At 36.5% G+C, this 27,713-nt stretch overlaps 1 protein-coding gene across 5 annotated transcripts in view; it reads right to left on the bottom strand.

The window, feature by feature from the left end:
• PTPRC (protein tyrosine phosphatase receptor type C) overlaps nucleotides 1-27,713 on the bottom strand; it is a 120,232-nt gene that overhangs the window by 14,500 nt on the left and 78,019 nt on the right. For all 5 annotated transcript variants that reach the window (XM_042925184.1, XM_042925185.1, XM_042925186.1 and 2 more), the window contains 12 exons: nucleotides 26,096-26,307; nucleotides 20,813-20,873; nucleotides 12,326-12,434; nucleotides 11,581-11,615; nucleotides 8,843-8,952; nucleotides 8,304-8,394; nucleotides 8,137-8,213; nucleotides 4,289-4,325; nucleotides 4,095-4,192; nucleotides 3,271-3,396; nucleotides 1,281-1,438; nucleotides 925-1,060 (listed from right to left, as the gene is read on the bottom strand). In XM_042925184.1, the coding sequence (XP_042781118.1) occupies nucleotides 925-1,060; nucleotides 1,281-1,438; nucleotides 3,271-3,396; nucleotides 4,095-4,192; nucleotides 4,289-4,325; nucleotides 8,137-8,213; nucleotides 8,304-8,394; nucleotides 8,843-8,952; nucleotides 11,581-11,615; nucleotides 12,326-12,434; nucleotides 20,813-20,873; nucleotides 26,096-26,307 (1,250 nt within the window). The remainder of the gene's footprint in view (nucleotides 1-924; nucleotides 1,061-1,280; nucleotides 1,439-3,270; nucleotides 3,397-4,094; nucleotides 4,193-4,288; nucleotides 4,326-8,136; nucleotides 8,214-8,303; nucleotides 8,395-8,842; nucleotides 8,953-11,580; nucleotides 11,616-12,325; nucleotides 12,435-20,812; nucleotides 20,874-26,095; nucleotides 26,308-27,713) is intronic.

The following is a 27,713-nucleotide window of genomic DNA, read 5'->3' as shown; positions in this document are numbered from 1 at the left end:
TTTTGCTGTTCTATCAATGCTGAATTTAACATTCTTTTTTTTTTAAAGTTTATTTACTTATTTTGAGAGAGACAGAGTGTGTGTGTGAGCAGGGGAGGGACAGAGAGAGAAAGGGAGAGAGAATCCCAAGCAGGATCCTAGCTCTGAGCCCAGTGCAGGGCTCAGATTCACAAACCGTGACATGAGCCAAAACCAAAGTTAACCAACTGAGCCACCCGGGTGCCCCCAATGAACATTCTTGCACGTGTTTTTAGTTATGCACATTTACAAGTGCTTCCCTTGGGTATAGACATACATGTGGAATTGCTGGGTCAAGTGCAGGTATTTTCAATAATAACCATCACTTACAATTACTGGTTACATACTTGTGCCAGAGACTTGCCTATGCATTTTCCTTGGATTACCTTTGTGTCATAGGGTAAATATATCACTGTGTCCATTTTACAGATGACTTAACTGAGGCACAGAAACATTAGAAACTTGTGAAACTGTACATACCATTAAGAATTAACAGCAAGATAGGAACCTTGGAAGTCTACTTCAAAATCTGGGCTATTATTCACTCTACTACTCCGTGTCCCTAGCTCTAATTTTATGAGATGCTATCAAATTAGTTATCAGTGTTTTTGTTTATTTTTTTCCTTTCTAACATGTGTAAATGGTATCTTATTATTAGTTGGTGTGCTTGTTTGTTCACATATATTTATAATCATCCTTCTTCTGCAGGACTTTCAGCCACTAACACGAAATGTTCCTAACTATAATTGGTGCTTATCAATTGATTTAGTTTTCATGAAATAAAAAGAAAACTATTTTCACTCAGTTGAGAAGAATTTGGATTTCTTTGAAGATCACCATTCCCGCCACAAAAAGACTTCAGTCAAAAAGCAAAAGGGATAACAGTGATTGAAGGGGAGCACATACCTCCACTTGAACCATCAGGCACCTTTGTCGCCTTAGCTTGACGACATAACCATAAACGTCCACTTTGTTCTCTGCCTCCAGGCCTTCTAGCATGGCGTCAATTCCAATATAAGTGCCTGTGCGTCCAACACCAGCACTGACGAAACAACAAGCAAACAAACAAACAAACAAAGTGAAGGCATGATCATGGCGGGGAAATGAAAAGACAACAGGGGTGAAGCAGAGGAAAGGATAAAAGTCTCTCCTCACAGACTGTTTTCCAAAACAGCAATCGCCAAAGGGAAGGGTGTTCTCTAACAGCCCAAGAGGAAGAGTTGGGACAGCACTGGTGCCGGCCTTGGGAGTTCTCCATGTACCTGCAGTGCACCACAATGGGGCCACTGAAGAAGTTGCTGAAAGCGTTCACTCTCCTTCTCAGCTTGAGGAGCAGGTGAGGATCCTCAGGAACCCCGTGGTCAGGCCAGCTGGTGAACTGAATGTGAGTCACCTCTCTTCCGGTTGCTTTTTCTTTTTTCTAGGGGAGAGATAATTTTTTCTCTGAGATGATTTTCTTGCAAGCAAATTATCTGACATACATAAGTGGGGGCAGGGGGGAATCCAGTATCAAAAACTCCTCGTGCAAAGGTTTTCAGCCATTATTACATGTTTCCTTTCCAATCAATCACCAGGAGTTGAGATGTCATGCAGGGGTGGCATGCACTAACCAGCAAGCAATAACTTACCAGTAAGGTAAGCAAGGTGTGGTAAGTTCGTGGAAACTGCTGGGAACTTTCATGCTGCCATGCCAAAACCAAACAGCAAAAACAAACACACACACCAAAAAATGGGAGTGTGGGTAGGTGGAAAAAGATATGACGTAAAGGCCATTCTCACAGCTCTTTGAAACATTTCCACTTGGTAGGCCAGCAAATTTTCTTCATGTGAAGAAAGTCTGATTAATTGTTCTGTTAATGCTATACTTCTTAGCATTAGAAAGGTCAGCTCAGACTGTAGAGAGACAACTGAGGAAACTCAGCCCCAGACTATAGCTCGTATTTGTCCCAACTTCAAGATAATCACTACAAGATGAGTAATTCATAGTTCTCTGACCTGGTGTGAAGAAGAACCACCTACATTTAGGTAACAGAAGAAACAACAAGACTTGGGTGGTTGTAATTGTCTGATGGGAAATGATTATGTTAATTAAGAATAATGATGAGACTAATCAATGCAACCAGATCTACATATTACCCATAAGTATGGATGGGGTGGGGGTGTCATGCCTAAGTCCATCATGTATTTAACCCCAAATATTGGTGGTGGAACCACTGTTCCATAGCCCTCTGTGGCCCATAGTAGTTAGTAATGCCATGGGAGCCTTAGAAGGCCTTGGAAGAAATATATAATTGAAAGGGGCTGTTTTTGCATCTTTAAACAGCTTTAAGATATATTCACATAGCATAAAATTCATTCATTTAAAGTATAATTTTTTTTATTATATTCCCAGAGTTGTACAATCATCACCACTATCTGATTACAGGACATTTTCATTACCCACTCCCAAAAGAAACCCTTACTGATTACAGCCATCCCTCTTCCTGCTTCACCTCCCTCAGTTCCAAGCAATCCTAACCAGCTTTCTGACTCCATAAATTTGCCTATTCTGGGGACGCCTGAATGGCTCAGGCGGTTAAGTATCTGACTCTTGATGCCGGTTCATGTCATGATCTCACAATTTGTCCGACATTAAGCTTTGCACTGACAGTGCAGAGACTGCTTGGAATTTTTTCTCTCTCTCTCTCTCTCTCTGCCCTCCCCACTCTATCTCTCTCAAAATAAATAAGCTTTTAAAAAATTTGCCTATTCTGGATTTTTCATAAAAACAGTATCCTAGAACACGTGAGGACCTCTGTTTTAACTATTATCTAAAGCCCTACCGACTGTTTTTTTCCAAACTAACATTTTATCTTTACTACATAGTTAGTGCTTTGTATTTCTTACAGTAGTCTTTAATTGTGCCATGTGTATATTCTTTCCATAATGGTAATTAATAGACCCGTAGAGAATAAGGGCCATTTTACCATTCATTCGATAATTCAGTCATTTATTCAACACAGTTAAAGAGCTCTTTTCTTTATATGTCAAGAGTCACAGAATTATAAATACTTTTGATAGGACTTGGACAGACAGATCCTACTTTCACCAATGATTTAACTTGACCTGCTGGCTTGTGTTCTAACCCAACTCCTCCTCCTGTAGGTTGTTAAAAATAATTTTTCTTAGATATAATTTCTCACATTTAATTCCATAATTGTATTTTTAGACAAACCGTATGAAAATAAAAAATATGTGATGAAACAAACTCACGTTTGTAATGTTCAACTTCTGAATGATATAATCTGGACACCTTTTGTACTCGGTGATCTTTACCACAACATCTCCAAAAGTCCGTGTGCCCTCTTCCATTGACGGCCAGTATTCGGCACACTTGTTCTATATTTTAAAAAATATTAATAATTTTTGTTTTTAATTTAAACAAATGTATGTATTAAGACTCTTTAAAAAACAAAACAAAAATCATCCATCTGAAAGTCTCAAAACATTCATGTATTCTCCTTTAAGTACATATACACCTTAAGCTGTGATGCTTGAAATGTATTCCATTTCCCATTAATGGCCCTGATAGATTTCCTTCATACTACGTAGCCAGAGGATGATCTTCCCAGGCTTAGCTGCATATTAAAAGGAGATGTGCTCGGTTGTCAGCAGAAATGATGTGGTTGCATGTGGTTAATTTCAGGCTGGAGGATAGGGAGGCTTTCACGCTTCCTAAAGTCCCATTCCATGAATTACCATGTATCTGCCCAAGGACAGTTTTCTTTCAAGTATTCTCAAGTACTTGTGAAATCATTTCACAGAAATGCACTAAGCTTGTAACAATAGTGCAAAGAAATAGGAGTCAAATGTAAGTCCAGCAATTAAGCAGAAACACTTAAATTTTATTCATATATACATATATTTAGGTATGGACACTATTTTTCTACATGTGTAAAAAGTTCAAATCAAGTGTCATAGTGATTAAAATAGAGAACTCTCTGTTTTTGTCATCCAGCACGTGTGTGTGTGTGTGTGTTTTGAAATATGATTCAACACTCTTTTCCTAACCCCAACCTTTACCCTATGAATCCTACCCTGTTTCCTTCTTCACATCGAGTGACCATGACAATGACTGTGGCTTTCTGTTCCCAGATCATCCTCCAGAAATCATCAACAGTTTCATCCCTGGGACCTAGGAAGTAAATAAACACAAACTGATAAGAAATATCTTCTTAAAAGCGCTATGAAACAATTTTCAAAAAGAGTGTTAGACTGTCAGATAAATTACCTTGTGCAGCAATGTATTTCCTGGGTTCTTTGAAACCCTGTTCAAAAAACACACAAAGGCATATCATTTACTGAACACTCAATTATTTCTTTATGTGCAAAATCATGAGTTAGAGGAAGTTAATTTAGATCCACCGTCTCTTGGTTGTGGATTTCTCTGGACATTTTCAAATCATAAGGGGGATTTTATTAACTCATGGTCACCCTTTAAACTGTACCAAACATGTTAGCACTTACAAACACCATTCGTGACCTTTATGTATCTTTGCTATATATCCAAAACAATTTTGAAAACTGGACTTCATCCTCATCGGGATGATGCAGCAATTTACAAAAGTAATCCAGACATTATCCCCACACATCTACCTTTTAACTAGCACTGGGATAGACCACCGATTCCCTAGACTCCTTTTCTGCCATTGTAGATAAGAGAAAGAGTGACTTTAATTTCATTACCTACAATGTTTGCTTTTTCCACTCCTATTACCAAGGCAAAGAAGGAGGACAGAGGCAAATAAGATATTGTGCTAGTTTCTTCCAAATTATGTCATATTCCTTAAATTCACCTCAGCAATCAGAGAAGCCCTTCAGAGAGATAACCTTTGCCCATTAGATGAAATATTGTTACATGGGCCAACCTTCTCCCATTAGGTGAAATATTGTTACATGGGCCACAAGAATTCAGGATTAATATTAGTAACTTCTTGAAACTTCTATCTCATGACATAGTATTATTTATACATTAGCTCGTTCAACACTTATTTATTAACGGGCTACAATATGTCAAGTACCTATCTAAAAGCTGAGACACATTTTTCAGGAGCTCCAAGTTCTGCTGGAGACAAATAAGTAAAAGTCGATACCATAATTCCCACATATATTTGAATAGGAAATATAAGGGGTTTTTCTCAGAGATTATCTAAATCCTTATAAAATCTTCTGTCAATTACTTTACTTTGAAAAACAATGTTTGGAAGAAACCCTATATACTAAAATAAAGTTTATCAATGCTAATTGTGAAAGCCTACAGAAGTCACCTGCAGAATCGGTTAAAATAGAGGTCAAAATTATGGCACAGTACTAGTAATTATCTTTAGACAATGACCTCACATTTGTAACTGTTGCTTGTGATTATAAACAACCCTTTGAGGATAATATTAAAAAGGAATGAAATAAGAAATGGTATAAGAATATCATAAGCACATGTCATTTGTTGCGTGGGATAGAGCTTACAAGGACAACAGCAAGCAAGGATACAAAATTGTCTTGTATCAAACAAAGTCGATGGGAGGCAGGACATTAGTACAGGTTAAAGTGATGTCTTTAGGGACAGAATACTTGAGAAGAAAAGTCCCAGCCCTGCTTCTACTTGTAAAAATGTTTCATAAATGATCTGAATAAAAAATATTCTTAAATATTTTTTTTTCATTTTACAGAATATGTGTGTAGAGGATCGAATAGCATTTTTCAAAACTCATGTCTACTCAGAACGTCAGAGTGTGAGTTCATTTGTAAATAAGGTCTTTGTGGAAGATAAGGCTATACCCCTCTGAGGCTGGGCTCTAAATCTAATGACTGGTGTCTTCTTTTTTTTATGTATTTTTTTTTTACTTATTTTTGAGAGACAGAGAGAGAGAGAGAGAGAGAGAGAGAGTAGGAGTGGGGAAGGAGCAGGGAGAGAGGGAGACACAGAATCTGAAGCAGGCTCCAGGCTCTAAGCTGTCAGGACAGAGCTTGAGAGGGGGTTTGAACTCACGAACCGTGAGATCATGACCTGAGCCGAAGTTGGATGCTTAACCAACTGAGCCACCCAGGAGCCCCAAATGGCTGTTGTCTTTATAAGAGAAAGGAGACACAGTGCTGTAGAATCGCACAGGGAAGATCATGTGATCATAGAAGCACATTTGAAGGTGATACAGGCACAAGACTAGGAAGGCCAACGATTGCCAGGAACCACTAGAAGCTAGGAGAGGCAAAGAGCAATTTCCCCCAGACCCTTCAGGGGCAGCATGTCTCTGCTAACAACTTGATTTTGGATTTCTTGTCTCCAGAACTTTGAGAGAATACTTTTATGTTGTTTGAAGCCATCCTGTTTGTAATACTTTGCTATGTCGGCCATAGGAAACTAAGATACCATGTGAATAAATAAATATATAAATAAATAAATAAACAAACAAACAAACAAATATAATTTGACCATTTTACCTACTCCACTAAAAATTTATATATTCATGTACATCGAAATAAGCAAACCTCAGTTTCAATGTCTTTCTGCAAGAAAAGCTGGTGAATTGCCTTATAGCATAGTATACAATTTGTCTACTATTTGACTGTCAAAAAAACTTTTTTGGCATTCTTCATATATTGCTGGTGGAATGTAAATCGGTATGACCCAGTGGAAGACCATTTGGAAATATCTTTTAAAATTGCAAATGATATTCTCTTTGGCCTAGAAATTCTTCTTTTAGTATTTTATCCTAGATACACTAAAACCCATTGTAAAATAGTAAGTCAAGATTTTTCATTGAACCATTGTTTATAACAGAAGATTCTAAACAGATTTAATGTCCATTAATATAGGCACTTATTAACTAAATCACAATACAGCTATACCATGAATGACTCATAAAATATAAAAAATGCAGAAATTTTCTATGTCCAGGGTCAGCAAACTACAACTTATGCCTGATTTTGTTAAAAAAAAAAAAAAAAGTTTGGAACGCATTCACATTGTGTATGGAATTGTGGCCACTAAACTTCAGAGCTAAGTAGTTGTGACAAAAATGGTATGTCCTGGAAAACCCAAAATATTTGTTGCCTGGACTCTTACAGAAAAGATTTGTCAAACCCCGTTCTTGTAATGATATTATTGTAATGTATGGTATTGTAATTATTATAAGGATATATCCATATATATCTTTATTGTATCATTACTATATATATATATATATATATATATATATATATATACACACAAATCACATAACTTTACAGGTTTATAAAGCATGGCACAGAAAAATGTGAATATTATGGTAACACTTTTGGATAAAGAGAAGATAACAAATGTTAGTGCCTTTGGACTGGATCAATAAGAAACAATATAGAGGTTACCTTGTGTAGTAGGTGGGAGCATTGCACAAATGGTGGATTGGGTGGAAAGAAGCTATTTTTCAGTCTCCCTGTTTTTACACTGCTTATTTTTTTTTAACGTGTGATGCATTACTTATTCAGCAATTATATAATAAATAACATTTTAAAATATTTTGGATAAATTAACCATATGCAACATCTATTTTTGGATAAATATGACGAACAAATGATCTGGGACAATGAAGCATATCTCTGCTGAAATGCAATGTTATGTAATTGAAGAACAACAAGTTGGAGTCAGGCTGACCCGGGTTTGAATCCCAACTCAACTTTTTACTGATTGAATGAGGATAAGGATAACTAATTAACCAGAGTCTCCCAGTCTTCACCTCTACAGTGAGTATGGTGTACGTGGTCGGGGCAAATGTGGGGCTCTTATGAGAAATACATATACAGATCATTTAGTCTAATATCCAGCACAATAGTAGGCACCAGAGTATTTTAATTATTAGTATCACTCTTGGTAGAGAAAAATTTTATAATATACCTAGCATGAATAACAAATAATAAATAACTATTCCTGTAGATATTAATGATTTTGTTGTTTATGTAAGTGACATGAGGAGTTTACTTCAAACTATTTCTAATAATATTTCTAAACTTTTGACATGACAAAGAAAGAACTGAATGGAATGTACAGATACAATGACAAAACAACAAAGACATAAAATAATCTGGCAGTTATGCGTTTTTACTCACGTCAATATAGCTGGCATTTATATAATTTGATCCTGCATCTCCATTTATATCAGAGAGTTCAACACGGTTGTAATCATCTGTTCAAAGAAAAGAAATATAAATAAGTGAAATAATGAATAATAAAGTAGCCTAAACATATAGAAATTCAATTCTCAATGAGTACTTACAAGGAAGGATGTCAACATAACGATTTTTGTTCTGGTTAAAGGGTTTTCGAGCATCCTTGATGGAAAACTTGCTAAATACCCGTGGAATGCTCTGAAAGACATAATGGTCCTTTGGGTCATGGCAGATTCAAGAAAAATAATTTTCCCCTTGCCACTTACCATTTTGAGCAAATGAGACATCCTGGAACGTATTTCTTTTTTGCTGATGAACAAGTTGCATGGAGTAATTGAAATTAACATTATTAGGAATTATGCAAAAAATACTAAAAATGACTGATGGGCTACCTTGAGAATAAAGTTGTGACACAACTTTATAACTAATAATGATAAAATAAAGAATTATTTTGAAATATTTGCCAGTTTCATGACTATGACGATCTCTTCTGGTCTATAAATATCTGCTGATAATATCTGTTTTGACTATGTTGCTAGATTACGTAGAATAAATTATAAAGACAAATCATTATATAATACATTTAAAATGGAATTATCCTGATAGTTGAGTAAATTTCTCATCACGTATCAAGAAGAACACACACCTGGAATTCAGCCAGAAACATTCTTCCTTCATCAGCAATCTTCCTCTTATAAGTTTCCAACAAAATATCTGCATGGATTGGCTCCACACTCATCAGTTGCTTTTCATCATCTTTAAACATATTAAGGATTCATGACTAGGGTTATGTCCATCTTTCAAATGTTCATACAAATTTCATTAAATTTATCGCTTGGATTAATCCTTTGCTTCTTCCCTTCTCACACATACTACCTGGAAAGTCTCAGTCACATACAAAGATTCACCTATGACTTCTAAATGTTGTACTCCAGACCTCTTCTGGGCTTTATTTTAACCTTTCAATCTCCCAGATTTTCCAAAGGGTTATCCCACATGTACATCAAAGTCAAAATGCCCAAAGTAAAAATCATTTTTCCTTTACTCCAGTATTTCAAATCTCAGTAAACAAGATCACCATTCACAAACTAATTTAAGATGGAAACTTCCACAGTTATAGATTTCTCCCTCCCTCTCCATATCCAGTAGGTGACTGGGTACTTTCCATCCCTCTGCCAGTGGTCAGGTGCAGGCAGCCCTCCTCATCCATGTAACTACATCTTCCCAAGTCCTCTCCTTGTCTCTAGTTTTTCCCCATACTGATCTTTTAAACTGCTGCAAATTAGTCTTCCGAAATAAAATAAAAGCATGCAACTTTACTTGTTAAAAAAAAAATCTGACACTCTTATTAGTGTTTCATTGACTAAATGCTAAGGTTTGAACACATAACATAATATAACAATTACCATACTTATTTATCTATATCATAGTTATTATTTTTTCCTTTCATTATTTCCACGTTTAAGTTATCATGAAATTTTGTAAACAGACAAGTAAGAGAATATGATTAATATCCTTATACTCAAGACTCAGCTAAAAAAAAAAAGAGCTTAGAGTGGGAGAGAGCCAAAGCATAAGAGACTGTTAAAAACTGAGAACAAACTGAGGGTTGATCGGGGGTGGGAGGGAGGGGAGGATGGGTGATGGGTATTGAGGAGGGCACCTTTTGGGATGAGCACTGGGTGTTGTATGGAAACCAATTTGACAATAAACTTCATATATTGAAAAAAAAAGACTCAGCTTAATTTGCTAATCCCTTTATACTAGGCTATGAACAAGTTGTGTTCATGTGTTAGGCCTCCAGAGTACGAAGCACTTTATATGGTATGCTTGCTTAATAACTTACTAAGGAGTAAGAATACATATTAACCATAAAGAGCTACAATTGTATATGGCTCCTGAAAAGCAAAGTTTCAGAAAATTAAGCGAATATAAACTGCCACTCATGTAAAAAATGTGTTTCTCCTATTCACGTCAGTGTTCTCTATCAGATGATGCAAGATGATGTCCATTAAGGTTGCACATTTGTCTTAGTGTCTGCAGAAATTTCCGTCCAAATACAGCTATCAAATTGGCCGTGTACAGTCACTTCTTTGGGTTGTTGGGAACCTCTGGTATTCACTCGTTCTGAACTCAAGGCCACCTTTGAGGTTTTAGAGGGTTTGGGTAAGTTCTAATGCATGCCAATGGACAATTAGTATGAACTTTGAGATAAAATGCTTCTTCCCCCCCTAGTCTGCTCTGACACCTTGAAATTGATTCCCCTTCTCTGCTCAGGTACTTGTTACTCTTGTGCTCTTCATTCTTTCCTCAGGCTTTCAAAACGAATCCTCAGAACATTTCATCTCATTCATCTATGCATTCTTTGACATTTATTGAATTCCATATACTCACATAGATACTCGGGATAGAGCAGTGAAATGAGGGGAAAAAAATCTCACTTTCACATCCCTAGCTTACATTCTAGTCATGGGAGGATAGTTAACAAATAAAATATATAATGCAATATCAAGTAGTGATAGATTTTGCAATGGAAAATAAAGTCAATGAGAGGTTCCAAAGAACCAACACTAAAGCTTTTGTTTACTGATTTGGTATCTGCTCTTGCAGAGGGAAAGCTTTCAGAGATAAGTTAAAACAAGACAGAAGAGTTCTTAAATTTCTCCTGTCTTGACTATGAGGAGACAGATCATTTTATTTATTGTAAACAGTTCCAATCTTTACCTCTATCCCCTTTAATGGATCAAAATCACATTTAAAAAATGAAAGAAATAATGTACAGGTTGAAAAAGAAGGGGAAAAAATGGGATTTCTTTTCCTCTCTTAAGTCAAAATGCATTTTTTGTCATGTCCTTAAATGGGCCTTATGTGGAAACAGCCACCATCCCACATTTTAACCTTTGCAGAGACTTGAGCACACTTACTATCTCTATCTCTATGTGACTTTTTGTCTACTCTTGGACTCCCTTATTTGTTGGCCTAATGTCTCCCCACAATCTTAGGTGACTCAGATGCCTGCCTTTCCCACTCACAAGCATCTATCTTCTATCTTTCTCTAGAAGCATACACATTCAACCACTATGGCATTTACCAAGTCGTTGTCATATTTGCTGATACTTCTGCCTTCCTCTATTAGATTTTCAACCCTTTAAGAGCAGGGTCTGTGGCTTATCACTACCATATATTCAGCTCTGGCACAATACTTGCCAAATAGTTGGAAATTCATAGTACTTACTAATTGAATAAATAGATAAGTGAATCTAAGTTTCTTCATTGTATCAACAGAGGAAGTCTAGGTTAGATAAAAAATGTTGAATTCTTATTTAAAACGAATAGATTCAAATATGAGGAGGATATTCATCAGTAAAAAATTGGTATACTTACCCCTTTCAACAAGTTCCTGCTGTTCATCTATATCACTGTGAAAATAAGAAACGTAAGTGTCTATATTTTTTAAGAAACATAGAATTCAATTGGGATTTGATTTATATTTAATGAATGTATTGAAGGAAGGAGGGAATGGAAGCAGGAAGGATAAAGAAAGAAGAAAGGACAAGAGAAGGGGAGACAGGAGAAGGAAGAGAAGGGAGGGGGAAGGGGATGAGGAAGGAAGGAGCTTAGCAGGGGAAAGAGGAAAGAATGAAGGGGAGGAGAGGAGATGGAGGAGAATGGAGGGAAAGAAAGAAAAAGGAAGGAAGGAAGAAACCAACCAAGGGTTGTCTGCTAAACTCAGGTAAGTGACTAAATTATTTTATTTTAAAATTCTTGTTTTTCATAAAATATGGTTGTTCCTGGCCAAAAGAAATACCTATAGTTCCCTCGATACTTCTTTCTTTTCTTTTTGCCTCTATCATTTCTACATCCCTTTGACCCACTTTTAACTAAAAGAATAAATACCTATTCTCCCCCTTTGTTATTATTAAAAAAAATCTATAACAGTATTACTGTAGAAAATGTTACTCTTTACTACAAACCAACAAGATGTTGTGAAGTTTTTGATCAAAAGTTCATTGATGAACTGGACTTAATGCTGCTTCTCATTCTATACGTAACTGGTTCTAAACTTGCCTCATAGATAGATGTCTTCATCATTATTACTACTATTTTTCATTTTGAAATCAACTCTTACCTGGACCTTCTGTTGCGCAAGTCATAGATTTTGTAGAGAACGAAAAGCAGGGCTAAGAATGTCACAATGATCAGAAATACCAGAAATGCAATCAGTGCTTTAGAATTATCTAGAAATGAAACATAACACATGAAAGGAGATTATTATGTCAAATACATTGCTGGGTTCTTTGAATAATCACATTTAACATACTTTCATTTTTATTATGTCCATGTCTTTTGAGGCTTTCAAACAAATAAATTTTTTAGAATGAGACCAAACACAATAAATTCCTGATATTGTATATTTTGCCCATATTATTCAAAACAAATAAAAACATCTTATATTTTAAGAAAGCAATTAGAATACAGAAGAGAAACTCTCCTTCCACAAAATGCTATTCTTTTATGCAATGCTATCATTTAGACTTAATTCTCTTTCTTTCAGTCACTCCATTTGGAAGGGATTAGAGAGGGAGTCTAGTTATTATAGATCTCAGAGAGAAACTCATTTGGTGTAACTTTATGTGCACAAGTGGATAGCCTCCCACAAAGATCACAAAGGCTTCTGTCCCACACAGATAAACTTTCTTACCATTGAGGTATAAAATCAATTAACCGAAGGACAAATTGTTTCTTTCTACCGTTAGGATTACTTATCCTGATGTAAATGTTCACCAGGGTTTAATGGGAAATCATACCCTCTTCTGGAGAAGGACAGAGAAAAGACAGTGTACTGGAAACATCCGTTGCCCTGGGGGAGTATCTCCTACTTTTCATATACAATGAAAGGGCAGAGAGGAATGCAGTGAAACCAGGGCCTCACTTGGGAGCTAGACTGCTTCAGTTCCAACCCTCGCTGTACCACTTCCTAGGTGGGGCTTTGGCTAGAATCTTCATTATGTTTGTGACTCCATTCCCTAATTCCAAAAATGAGGTTAAATGAATTGATTTACAATAAACACTTGGCACGGTGTCTTGGACATACAAGGACTAATTACTCACTATTCAAAAAGAAAAAAAGTTTTGAGTCCTACTGTATGCCAAACACTGATTTAGTTACATAAGATATCTCAGAGAACAAAACAAGGATCCGTGTCCTCATGGAAATGACCTACTGACACGACAGACACTTAACAGTGCACATAATAAATAAGCAGATGGTAACGTAGGTTAGAAGATGATAAAGACTGTGAGCAGGTGAGAGAGTTAGCTAAGCAGATATCTGGAGGCTGCCTGTTTGAGGCAAAGGAAGGGTAGGGCAAGAACCCACAGGTAGGAGCATGGCCGGCATGTCCAAGGAATAGCCAGAATGCCAATGTGGCTGGAGTGGAGCCAGTGCAGGGTAGCAACAGGAGCTGCCACGTAAGAGTATGACACGGAGAGGGGAGAGGCAAGGGCCAGATTTGTAGGGCCTGGAAGCCATTTTAATGATACATTAGCTTTTTTGTTACACAGGCAGCACCTGCAGGATTTTGAGCAGAGAAGTGATATACTCTGACTACACATTTTACAGGTTTTTAGGACTACTCGTTGAGAATGCCATAATCCAGGCAAAATATGGCAGTGGTTCATACCAGGTTGGTGGCTCTAGAGTGAGTAGAAATAGTTACATGAAGTTATAATTAATGGCCATCAGGAAGACTGTGGGTGCAGCGGAGAGCAGGAGCTCACTTTTGGATTTGTGAATTTGAAAAATAATTAGACATCCAAGTGGAGATGCCAAATAGGAAGCCTGAACGTGCAAATGTGGAACTCTTGTACCATAAATCTTGCAAGAAAGGGTCTGGGGCTGGACATAAATTTGAAAGTTTTCATCATGGAGCTGTTATTTAAAGGTAGAAGATTGAATAATTCACCAGGAAATTAAAATTAGATAGAAAGGAAAGAAATCCCAAGACTAAGTCCTCGGACACTCTAATATTAAAAGTTTGGAGAGGAAAGATAGAACCAGGAAAGGAGACTAACAAGTGAAATAGAAGAAAATCAAGAGCGTCTCCAGGAAGCCAGTTTAAAAGGAAGTCTTTCAAGGAGGAGGGGGTAATCAACTATGACGAATGGTGTTGATAAGTCAAATTCAATGAGGACTGAGAATTGACCTTTTGATGTACTATCAGAGAAGGCATTGTTGGATTTGACAAGAGCGGTTCAGTGGAATAGGCAGACCCAAGAGAAAAATAGGAAAAGAACCAGAGGCAGTCAAAATACAAATCTCTTTCATAGAAGCTTTACTGTTGGGAGGTGGGGGGTGTGGAGATGAAATAAAGGGGTGGCTGAAGAGGAAATAGTGTCAAAAGAAATATTGTGGTTGCTGTTTGTTTTCAACAATTGCATACCGATTAGACTTATCTAGCACAGAAGGGAAATAATGATGCAGGAGAGAGAAAAGAAAGCTGTTGGATGTGGGAATTGGGCGATTCATGGGATCAAGGGATTCAAGAATAATTTCAAGGGTGATCATAATGATTGATTATGAGTTTACATTGTATATGGAGGGATTGGAGGACACCAAAGGGATGTGGAGTGGTGCACCAGTGTTATATATTGCTACTATGGTTTGCTCTGGCTAATGGAGATAGGAAAGGAAATGATGTTCTTACTATTTTAGATGAGGAAATTGAAATTCAGTCATCCTAAATCATGGGTTTTTTTTTTTTAACTTTTTAACGTTTATTTATTTTTGAGAGACAGAGAAAGAGCACGAGCATGGGAGGGCAGAGAGAGAGAGGGAGACACAGAATCTGAAGCAGGCTCCAGGCTCTGAGCTGTCAGCACAGAGATCGACGGGGGGCTTGAACTCACAAACTGTGAGATCATGACCTGAGCCAAAGCCAGACACTCAACCGACTGAGCCACCCAGGTGCCCCCTAAATCATGTTTTTAAAACAATACAGGAATAATACATTTGAAGCAGTTTGGTAAGACTGAGAAGACTGGGTATGCTGGGTATTTAATCAGCCCTCCTTTCTTTCTTGTGGCAGAGATTGGCTAATGCTGAATCCACCTGTTTTCTTTTCCTTCTGAATCAGCTTTACTTGCTGTTCAGTGTAGCCATGTGACTGAGATAAAGGTAGAAGTGAGATATGTTAGTTCCAGGCCTGGTGCTTAAACCCTCTGGAGAGATGTTACACACTCTCTTCTCCAGGTTGCCGGACGGATGTTGGCAACCATAGCAAAATTAGAAGCTATATATGAAAAATGGAAACCCTATGTCAGCCTAGAGTTTTGAATGAATATGTAGAACCTACCTACACGCACCACCTACACGCACACAAACACCTACCAATTGGTGTAGGGTAAGAAATAAATTTCAATTCTGTTAAGTCACTGGGATTTGGAGGTTTATCTGTTAAAGCATCTGTGGTTACATTAATTCATTGGTACCCCTCATTGACCCCATACTTACTGAGAAGTGCTACACTGGGATAGTCTCTAAAGATACAGCAGAATATAAGGCATGAGAAGTTACCAGTTCTAAAGAAATTTTCATTCTTTTGGGGGGAAAAAGTGCTAAACAGGTAAACCAACAAATAAAATAATAATGTATTTTCCTTAGATTTATGAAAGAGTGAGTAGGTGGAAAAAAAGTAAGGGGAACTTATTTTCTACACGTTCAGGAGTGGCCTTGGGCATGAGACTTTCTATAACCTGAAAGATGGAAATGACCCAGCTAAACAGACAGCTGCCAGAGACCATGTGTCTCGTTCAAAATGTCTATAACTGGAAATTCTTAATAGTAAGAATAAATTAATTTCAAATAGAGACTGGCAGATGTTGGACCTGAGTTTGAATTCTGGCTCCACCACTTCTTTGACTGGAAACAAAAAATAAATTGATTGAATTATCTAAGTTAAAATTTCCTCGCCTATAAAATGGGAACGATTTTATTTTATTTAAAAGGATTTTGTGAGGATACATGGGTTGTATTGAATATTTTAGAGAAGTTCTTATTGCAATAGACTCCCAAAATGACCCAACGTGTTTTTCTCAAATTCTTTTCACTAAAATTATCCATAAACCTGTGATTACTGGTGTATATATTGATCGACATGATTGTTTCCAGAATTTGTGGATAAAAACCTCATCAGAGGAACAATCATCTAAACTCATCCACCTCAAGGAAATTACTAAAATGAAAGCATGTTACGAGAAAAACAGGACACCTTGAACTGAGATTTTGCAAGAAACTGCCCCAAATGACTATGAGTAAGCGTTTCATTCCATAGCAATTAATTAGGGTCCATTCTACAGAAACATTAAGTAGCTTCAGACTTGTCTTGATAAACTTATTAATGATAAAACAACCAAGACCTCAGATATATATCATGACCTAAGAACATGTCTCTCTCCCTTCTTTCCAGGAATTCTGCTAATATTAAAGACCTAACAGTGGCATAGATCCATAATGCCAGAAAGAATGGGAGAAGGGAAATTAGAGTTAGAGAGATTTCAGCAAGTTTTGGAAGGTAGAAAACAAAGGAGAGAAAGCCAGCACCAAAATAGCACACTGCATAAGATCCATACCAGTTACCCAGAATGCCTGAGTCTCAAATTTGGAGGCACATAGACAGTGGAAATGAATCATAGGACCAAAAATGGTACAGTTGAATGTCCATTTACAGAGAAACCAAACACCCTTTGAAAAGACACTCCAGGGAGGAGACAGAAGTTTATTCTCTGAGAAAATTGAAAGGAAAAGGTTAAGAGACTCAAGGTAAAATCAGGCTCAGAACAGAGCAGGGATGTGGCCCAGGACTGAGATTAGGAGGGCAAAGCCAGTGTCTGCCTATGAAATGGTTGAACACCTGTCCCTCTGCCCTACTATGGGAAGAACCATTCCCCTACACTGTAACACTACTATAAGAAGTATTACATTGATTAATTTCCAGAGATAATAAATGGCACCGGAGAAAACAAATCATAAATATTACAAGGAATCTCCTCAATCAACAGTCCCTGGAAGGGCTACAGAACTTTTTTTTAATAATTTATTATTTATTTTTTAAATTTACATTCAAGTTAGTTAGCATATAGTGCAACAATGATTTCAGGGGTAGATTCCTTAATGCCCCTTACCCATTTAGCCCATCCCCCCTCCCACAACCCCTGCAGTAACCCTCAGTTTGTTCTCCATATTTATGAGTCTCTTCTGTTTTGTCCCCCTCCCTGTTTTTATATTTTTTTTGTTTCCCTTCCGTTATGTTCATCTGTTTTGTCTCTTAAAGTCCTCATATGAGTGAAGCCATATGATTTTTGTGTTTCTCTGACTGACCAATTTCACTTAGCATAATACCCTCCAGGTCCATCCACGTAGTTGCAAATGGCAAGATTTCATTCTTTTTGCTTAGGGCCATAGAACTTCTAATCAACCTTTTCTATGGTCTCCCTGTAACTTTGATCAAACTGCTGATAAGAACCGAACTGTCAAAGAAATCCTCAACAATAAAGGGGGGGTTCCAAAATAATAATTTGACTTAGGAGTTCCAAAATGGGACTAACAGGAGCTCCAGAAGGATTACAGGAAAAAAAAAAAAAAAGTGGAATGAAAAAAAATTTCTCAGAGATAGAAGTCTCCAGGTCACAAAAGCCAACAGTATACAAGAAAAGACTCATGCAAGACAATGAATAAAGAGGAAAGCCTAAAAGTCCCAAAGAGAAAAAAGATATGAGAATACAGAAAAAGAACGAGAAACAGGATGGCATTAGAAAGTAATACTGGATGCAGGAGAACGAAACAGAAATACTTTTTCAATACTAGGTTTTTAAACTCAGAATTCTATGCCAGGTCAACCTATGGATCAAGTGCCAGAGTAGAATTAAAGCATTGCATTTTTATGTGTGCCAGAATTAGAATATTTTCTTCTTACACTAGAGAATATATACCAGTATTTTTTTTTTTTTAACAAATGAGATTCAGATGTAGCAATTCTGAAACAGGAAACTAATGAAGGAAAATTTTACCACAGTAGCTAAGCTGTACACCTAGGTAGTCCAAATCAGTACAGGAAGAAAGGGCCCCAGGAGCTCTTTCGGGAACATTGTCAACGTGTGGCTAATGAAGTCTTATGCCAGGGAAGCTCAGCAAAACTTTTCTAGGAGGTGCATTCTTGGCAAGTCACAACCCAAGACTTCTCCTGGTGAAGACATTACTATTAAAACCTCATTCTGTCATTTATCTATTACAAAAATGCCATCGTGAGTGAAGTCAATAAAACTTTTTCTGCTTGGTGAGGAAGGGACCATGGGAGAACACTCTAGCTCCACAGACATGGAAATCTGATAAAAGCGGAATGTTAGCTGCCTTTCTAGGCAATGTTGCCAATGACGAAAATGATCCCTGGTTGCTCAACTGTACCTGGACAGGAAGATTTATGTGTGAACCACACTGTCCTGGTGCAAGCCCCGGTTTTCGGTCTCCCTGAGTGGAGTAACCCAGGGCACATCTCATTTTTGGGCACAATCCCTGTGGCATGTCTGGAAGCTACTCCCAAGGAACTATTCTAAGAGATACCAATTCCTTTCTTAACAGGGGGCTTCTAAGCAAGGGCAGCCAGCACACCCACACATGTGACCCAATTCTCTCACATCTCACTTGCCTCTGGGAGGGTCAAAGAACAGTTCCAGGGCTGCCATGGGCACTGTGACCACTATCGCTACCCCCCGCTTGCTGGCGCACTGTGTTTTCTGTTCTGTGTCTCCTTGAGTGAAATGGTATCACATCTGGCCTAGTAAAATGTGAGTGAGTGTGAAACGTCCAGTTGAGTCTATGACTCCCAAGAGTAGGTGCTGCAGCTAGAAGTTATCTGCATAGGCAGAAAAAAAAAATTCAATGGAGTTGTTTTTATTGTAAGGAATTATAAAAGAAAAGTATTTATATGGAAATAAAATCAAAGCTATCCGGTTGAATTTGGTGGGCATTTAGTATTAGAAGCTTTTATTTAATAAATCAGAGCAGGAAGAATGGAAACTTTACATGGGACCTGGGACAACAGTTTGGAACATGAACTTTTATATCTTTCCTCTTTTCAGAGACTTTGGGAAATAAGGCATTAGTGCTTGCACACATGCATGTGTGTGTAAGAGAGTAAGACTGAGACATTGCAATGATGGCATCAGAAACTGTCTAGAGTTGGAGTGCCTGGGTGGCTCTGTCAGTTAAGCACTTGACTTCAGCTCAGGTCATGATTTCACGGTTCATGGGTTCAAGCCCCGCATTGGGCTCTGTACTGATAGCTCAAGCCTGGAGCCTGCTTCAGATTCTGCGTCTCCCTCTCTCTCTGCCCCTCCCCCACTCTCTCTCTCTCTCTCTCTCTCTCTCTCTCTCTCTTTCAAAAATAAATAAACATTAAAAAAAGTAAAAGAAACTGTCTACAGTTGATAACACAACACAGAAATTTACATCATTTAATTTAATTTACAAACATACAGATGGTGAACAAGCTGAGAAACTTAAAACAGTGTACTGCCTTCTCCCTCCGTAGGATGAAATCCATGGGCAATGTTACTAACTCTAGAAAGAGGAGCAGCTAATATTCTTTACCCCTATAGAGATAACCATAAGAAGAACTGAAAACAGAAATTGTGAAAAGTGGCTGTCTTGGTGAGCAGGACAATGAGTGGGGAGTGGTGACACACAGCTGTTATTGTCATTGTTATAATGACATTTAAGTTTAAGTGATTTTTTTCTATCTGCAACTTTATTTTGATCAAAATATTTAAAACAGCAATGATAAAAAATTAAATCGCCATGTTGTTATTAAGCGATTTTTATCTTAGCTGTAGTTAGGTAAATCCGGACGGATTTGTATCTAATGCCTGCCTCTACCAAGCTCAACTTTGAGGGACAGAATAAGACAAAATAGGTAAGTCTCCAAAACGGTACACAAAACAAACATGTTTTGTTAACAGTCATGAAAAATGTCATAAGCATACTCATAATTTAAGTCTATACAGATACATCCTCTTACAAATTGTTTTATGAAATCTATCCTTTAATAATGGAATCTCTTAATTGAATTTAAAATACTGTATTTTACAGGGGACGGATTGATGGTTGCCAGAGAGATGAGAGGCGGGGCGGGGGGGGGGGCAAAATGGGTGAAGAGGAGTGGGAGATACAAGCTGCCAGTTATGGGATGAGTAAGTCACAGGAATAAAAGGCACAGCAGAAAGAATATAGCCAACGATATTGTAATAGTGTTATATGGTCACAGATGGTAAGAACACTTGTGGTGAGCATAGGATAAATTGAAGAGAAGTCAAATGACTCCATTGTACAGCTGAAACTAATGTAGTATTTGTGTCAACTACACTCAAATAAAACATTAAAAATAAAACAATATTGTTTTATTCACCTACACATGTTTTTTTCAGAAAACAAAATATTACCTTGATAGGAAATATATAAACATTTAATAATTAAATATAAGCACGAATGTAAAATAATAAAGGTTTGTAATGTTAATATATATTTTAGTATAATATAATAAAGAGCCACAAAATGACTTACAAGATGTTGAATGAAAAACAGATTCTGGAGTTCCATCATGGCGTCCGTTGTTGTAATAGACCTGGATTCCAGTAATAAAACAAAATAGTTTTCTAATGTGAATTTATCTATCATGATGCAACACATACATTATTTCTCATACAATGGTGTCGATTTTAATTTAAAATATACAGGTTAACTTTAATTTAAAAATAGAAACCTCAAGATTATGTCAATGTCTTATTATCAAATAGTTTTTCAAAGAAAATATTTAACAGTGAAAAAGACATAAAGAAATCTTAGCTTATTTGGCAACAACAACACCAACAATAATAATAGTATAATCGGCAAGAGTAAGTGAAACTGAAGGAATAAACTCCAACACATCAAATTCTTCAAAGCTTAAATTTAAAATTCCCTATTGATAGGCTAATATCTATACATTTTATTTAAAAGGGAAACTACCATGTACTGTTTATAAAAGTTACACACAAAATGAACATACAATTTGTAAAAGTAAATAGAAACAATATGACAATCACAGTGTTTATAATAAATTGATATTTAGTTCACAAGGGTTAAAATTATAAGGATTGATACCCCCAAGTGATACAAGGTAAAATCTACAGTATTAACCTAACTAGGAAAACTCCCTGTGTCTCATAATATTGAATACAAATAAAGCCAAAACAATTTAGTTATACAAGGGAAACTGAAAAGAATAAGAGAGCAGTAAGAGGCTTTGGCAAAAAAAAAAAAAAAAAAAAAAATAGGTAAAAACAAATCTGAATAATATCATTAAAAGATAAACATGATACATTTGGACAATATATATCTAAGTTTTTACCCTTTGGAAGATATATAATTTCCTCAGTACTCACAGAATATTTGTAAATATTCATTATACATTTAACTGTAAAAAATACTCCATTAATTCCAAAAAATAGAAATTGTAGGACTTCTGGGTGGTTCAGTTGGTTAAGCGTCTGACTTTGGTCAGGTCATGATCTCGTGGTTTGTGAGTTCGAGCCTGCATCAGGCTCTCTTTTGAGAGCTTAGCATCCTCTGTCCCCCTCTCTCTGTCCCTCCCCTGCTTGCACACATTCTGTTTCTCACTCTCAAAAATAAATAAACGTTTAAAAATAGTAGAAATTATAAAAGCTAATTATCTTTTAAAAGCTAGAAACACTATCTCTTTAAAAAACAGATAAATTAGAAATTCTTTCCAACTGTAATATAAATTCTTGGGAAATAATGATCAGAACATTCTACTCTAAAAATCCACTTGTTAAATTTTATGTCAGTCATTGAAAAATTAATAATAATAGGGGCTCCTGGGTGGCTCAGTCGGTTAAGCATCCGACTTTGGCTCAGGTCATGATCTCACAGTTTGTGGGTTCAAGCCCCGTGTCAGGCTCTGTGCTGACAGCTCAGAGTCTGGAGCCTGCTTCAGATTCTCTGTCTCCCTCTCTCTCTGCCTCTCCCCCACTCTCACTTTGTCTCACTCTGTCTCTCAAAAATAAATAAATGTAAAAAAATTTTTTTAATAAATAAAAAAAAGAAAAATTAATAATAACACAGGCATGGGATACAGTCAAAATTTTACCAAAGGACAATTCATAGTTTAATTTTTCTTTTTTTGTTGTTTTTTTTAAATAATAAAAAAATAAAGAAACGGACCAAAAATGCTTTCAATCCCAAATTAGCAGAAGAACATAAAAATAAATCTACAAAAAGAAAAGTAATAAATGGAGCAATGATAAAAATTACTTTATTAATCTGTTAACCAGAGATCACAATGATGAATAAAGCTAAAATGATTGATCCCTCGTGATGGCATAAATGGTGTAGTGGAGACAGAAAGAAACATGAAAATGAATTATGGTACATGCAATGAAGAAAACAAGAGACAATCTTTTGAAGACTGGGGAAAAGAATGAATAACTAAGTAATAATCTACTACTTTGAATTTGAATGTTGTATTTAAAAAAAAATTTTTTTAACGTTTATTTATTTTTGAGACAGAGAGAGACAGAGCATGAACGGGGGAGGGGCAGAGAGAGAGGGAGACACAGAATCGGAAGCAGGCTCCAGGCTCTGAGCCATCAGCCCAGAGCCTGATGCGGGGCTCGAACTCACGGACCGCGAGATCGTGACCTGAGCTGAAGTCGGACGCTTAACCGACTGAGCCACCCAGGCACCCCTGAATGTCGTATTTTAATATGATGTTTACCTATATTTTTCCAGAATAACTTATATTGATGAATGGGAGAAGAAAATTCTAGAAAGAGAGAAGTACATAAGGTGAAGTACCTATGGAGAGCAAATTCTAGGTGCATTTGAGAAACTGAAAATAAATGGAGCTTAATGGGTGCTGGAGAAGTAATGGGAGATGAAGTATAATGTACATGATATGTAATAACAAAATATTTCTTTTATATGGATTATGGGAAAAATATAAATCCACAAAGTGTAAAATGTCTGAAAAGAACAATAATATTGAAAAAAAAAAATGGTTCTGAGAGGATTCCTCTGTGTTAAGAGGATTAAAAAAAATTTTCAGAGAACAAATCATTCCTATACTATTTAAGGTTATAAAAAGGCAAAGAAACAAGAAAATGTGCTATTTATCAGGTTAGCACAACTTTTATAGCAAAGTATACTAAGAATGATTCATGCCCACACCTATACAAATGCCTGTGCCCGTCATCTCTACCCACTTATTGAAGGATTTCATTTATGAATGTCTATTCATAAAGACTTAAAAAATTAAGCCTTTGAATTCAATAATGCTTTCAAAGAATAATACACAGTGACAGAGCAAGACTTTTTTTCTTGGAACGTGACATGGTTTATCATTACAAAACCTATCACTATAATTCACCATATGAACAAATCATATCATGTCATCACAACCATGGCATCATCTAATATAGTACAATAAAAACACAGGAAAAAGTCCAACCTATGTCTGATTAAACAAACAAGAAAGGTTATATATTTATAAATACATATGTTTTTGTATATAAACATATGTATATATAAACATTTCTTTAAGTTATAAAGGATATAAGGTCAATTGTCAACATTATTTTGAATAGTCAACTATTGACTGTTGAAATTTCCATTAAATCAGAAATAAAACTGATAGATCTGACTGAATAAAAATAAAAGGAAAAATTGTGTATGATTTAAAGTGTTATAAATAAAGTTAAAAAGCAAACTACAAGCTGGAAACAAAACTTGCAACTTATATGACAAAGAGTTTAATATCATTAATATCCAAAAACTTCCCCAAATAAAACTGGACAAGGGAGCAGCAACAACAAAAACTGTAGTTATCTTCGACAGTAAATAAAGAAAGCCATTCAAACAAAAAGAGATGTCAATACCATATCTCACCTACTCAACATCAAAGAAAAAGAAGGCCATGCCCAGTGTTGGTGAGATTCTCAAGAGCAATTATTTAATAGACTGTATGGGAAGGGTAATTTGGTAACTTACAGGGAAAAAAATTTATCACAAAAATTCTTAAAATACAAGTAAATTCCTTTTGACCCAATACCTTTATTTCCAGGAATTTATTTAAATAGAAATCATTAAAGACACATTCAAAAATTGTGTTATTTACCAGTAAGTGTGTTAATTGATTGTTGTTTATAACAGATGAAAACTATAGTTAGTAGAATGTTAAAAAGCCATATAATAGAATCTTAGGTGACCGTTAAAAATTGCATTGTAGTGAAATACTTAACATGGAAAAAGTTCATGTTGTAGTGATATATGAAAAATGTAGGTTACTAAACTATGTGTTCAGAATGTTGATAATATATATGATGAATATATATAAATGCACATTACAATATTATGAAAGTTGTGAGATAATGGAAAATACATATTGGTTTCTGCCTTTGGTTCCTGGCACAGAACTCCTGAAACCCTTATAATTTCCCTGGTAATAGGAGTGTTTTTCATTCTAATCAGGTGACTGGGTGGACTCCTGGATGGCTCCTGGATGAGGGCTAGTCATTAGAAAGCCAAAGCTATGATTAGAAGCTTGGAATTTTCACCCCAGCCCCCCATTCTCTTGAGAAGGTAGAAGGGCTGAAAATGAAATTAATGATTGGTCACATCTACATGATGAAGCCTCCTTAAAATACCCCAAAGAAGGTGGCTTGGCGGCTATCAGGTTGGTGAACACATCCATATCATGAAGGTGATGTATCCCAATGTGATGGGGACAGAAGCTCCTGTACTTGGGACCTTCTCAGACATCACCCTATGTATCTCTTCATCTGACTGTTCCTCTGTATCCTTTATCACACATTTCAATAAATTGGTAAACGTAAATAAGTGTTTCCCAGAGTTCTGTGAGACACACTAACAAGCAACTAAGCCTGAGGAGAGGGCCATAGGAACCCCTGATTTATAGCCAAGTCAGACAGAAGTTGAGAGTAACCTAGGGACCAACTACTGGCAGTTAGAGCTGAAGTGGGGTGGAACAGTCTTGTGGGACTGAGTCCTTAACCTGTGGAATCTGCCACTATCTCCAGGTAGATAGTGTCAGATTTGAATTAAATTGCGGGATACCCAGCTGGTGCCACAAAGACTTGCTTGATGTGGGGGAAAACCTCCACACAAATTTGGCGACCGGAAGCATCAGAAGGGTGGCGCTGCACATGAATTGTACAGGAGACTCACAGAAAAGAACACACAAGAGAAGAGGGAACTACGGGTTTTCCCTACAACCAGGGCCAAGACTGAGTTTTTCCATTTCAGAAACACATTCATAAAATATGATCAGTAGACAGTAAGCTTGTAGATGAGTTTTGTTTTTTTTAATTCTCCATGTTCACTGGTATTTCCTAATATTTATTTCTACTATTTTCTAACCTCAGTGCACCTGTAAAATATTTTGCAATTTAAAAAGTCATGTTAGTAAAGATTAAAAGTCACGGTAAATAAAACATTTTGCAAAGTAATAATCTATTGTGCATAAATTTAAATTAATTTACTGTGTATAAAATGTTGTGCTTCTTGACACAGGCGCAATAATTTTGCTATGAGTAAATTACATTAAAGGTGAAAAATACTCCAACAAAATATTTGCTTGAAACCATTGTTCTTAGAGCTGGGGATAAGAAGTTCGGAGTCAACCATTTAAGACTTTAAAGTATGATTTCATTAGACGAAGAGTTTCTAAAGCTCATGTGAGCATCAATTGGTCTTAGTATTATTGAAGTATGGTGTAATAATCAGTATAATGTACATTAGTACTACAGTTGAGGATAGAAATTATCTTACCTTAAATTCGTATTTTGTTGAATATTGAAGATATAGTACAGGGAAGTGGCAAGTTTTTTGTGACTCATTTTTAACAAAGGCATCTCCAGTTTTGACTTCCATATGGTAGGATCCATTACTGGGGCCTTTAAAGTCCGAAGGAGGATCACACTTCACAAGAATACTATTATCTGATATCCGAGAAGCAAGTAAGCGCCTGACTTTGGTTGGCTCTATCAAAACGAAGGAATATTTGTTACTTTAATCACTTTGTACATGCATATTTAAATCAGTTGGCAATATTTGTGTACATTATAAATTATTTTTAAAATAATTTTAAAAAATTTTAATGTTTATTCATTTTTGAGAGACAGAAACAGAGCATGAGCGGGGGGGGGGGGGGGGGTGGGCAGAGAGAGAGGGAGACACAGAATCTGAAGCAGGGTCCAGGCTCTGAGCTGTCAGCACAGAGAATAACGTGGGTCTCAAACTCATAAACCGGGAGATCATGAGCTGAGCTGAAGTCGGTCGCCCAACGAACTGAGCCACCCAGGCACCCCCAGTATAAATTATTTTCAGCATTAATTTGGAGATTATGGATGAAGAAGCTATAATAGTACATGCATCAAGAAGCTGTACCAAAACATCTAAAAATAAACCCCCCAGTCTTTCAATGAATATTAGCATATGTGTTATACTTGAAGTCATGGGACTTTGTGCCATCCCCTAAGGAGAGTATACACAATTAGAAAATAGAAGGAAAGAGGGGGTAGAGAAGAGGGGAAGAAAGGTGCAGGGGAGAAGAGTGGATGATAGAGGGATTCTGAAGGCCTACATACAGTAGAGTTCTTTGGTTCTTTTTTTTTTTTTTAAGATTTTATTTTTAAATAATCTCTACATCCAACACGAGGCTTGAACTTGTAACCCTGAGATCAAGAGTTGTATGCTCTACTGTCTGAGCCAGCCAGGCATCCCCAGCTTCTCCGTTCTTGAGGTGCTTACATTATCCTAGTAACTACCTACCTGGCTGCATTCTTTAGGAGGAGCAACAAATTATCTTTGTTTGCTATGACTTCACAGAAATTTAGGAAAATAGCAAAACCATAAAGCTCAAGGATCTGGACTTTTAAAACCAGAATCTAAATTACATTAAATTTCATGAAGAGCATTCTACATCCATCCCTGAATAAGACAATTTTTCTTCATGAACTTGGTGCCAGCTAAGGTCTCTGGAGCTACAGATACTGCCTTACACAGGGGTGTTTCTTCTTTCCTGACTTAATGGAGTTAACATTCACCATGGAGATAGATCTAGCTTTAGGCCTGGAAAATATGGAGACATCATACAGGTAGCAACAGGAAAATGCCTTTGAAAGGAAACTTCAAATGGAAAAATGTGCCATAAAATAAAACAAGTAGTTCGATGTAACAAAGAGAAGACAATGCCAGTAAGTTACTGTATTTTATAAGGTAAGCGGGTAAGTAGAGGTTAGCAAGTGAATGCTTTGTGGGTGAGATGTTATTAGGTGTCTCATTGGCAGTTACTAGTTCTAGATAATAAAGAAAACAATAGATAATGCATTTTTATCTATGTTGGTTAGGTACTTAAATTGCCTGAAATCTTAAAATTGTTCCAGTT

The sequence above is a fragment of the Panthera leo genome, chromosome F3 (genome assembly GCF_018350215.1).
Source record: "Panthera leo isolate Ple1 chromosome F3, P.leo_Ple1_pat1.1, whole genome shotgun sequence".
NCBI lineage: Eukaryota > Metazoa > Chordata > Mammalia > Carnivora > Felidae > Panthera > Panthera leo.
Note: the sequence above shows the minus strand (reverse complement) of the source record. Positions and strands in the feature narration are given on the sequence as shown.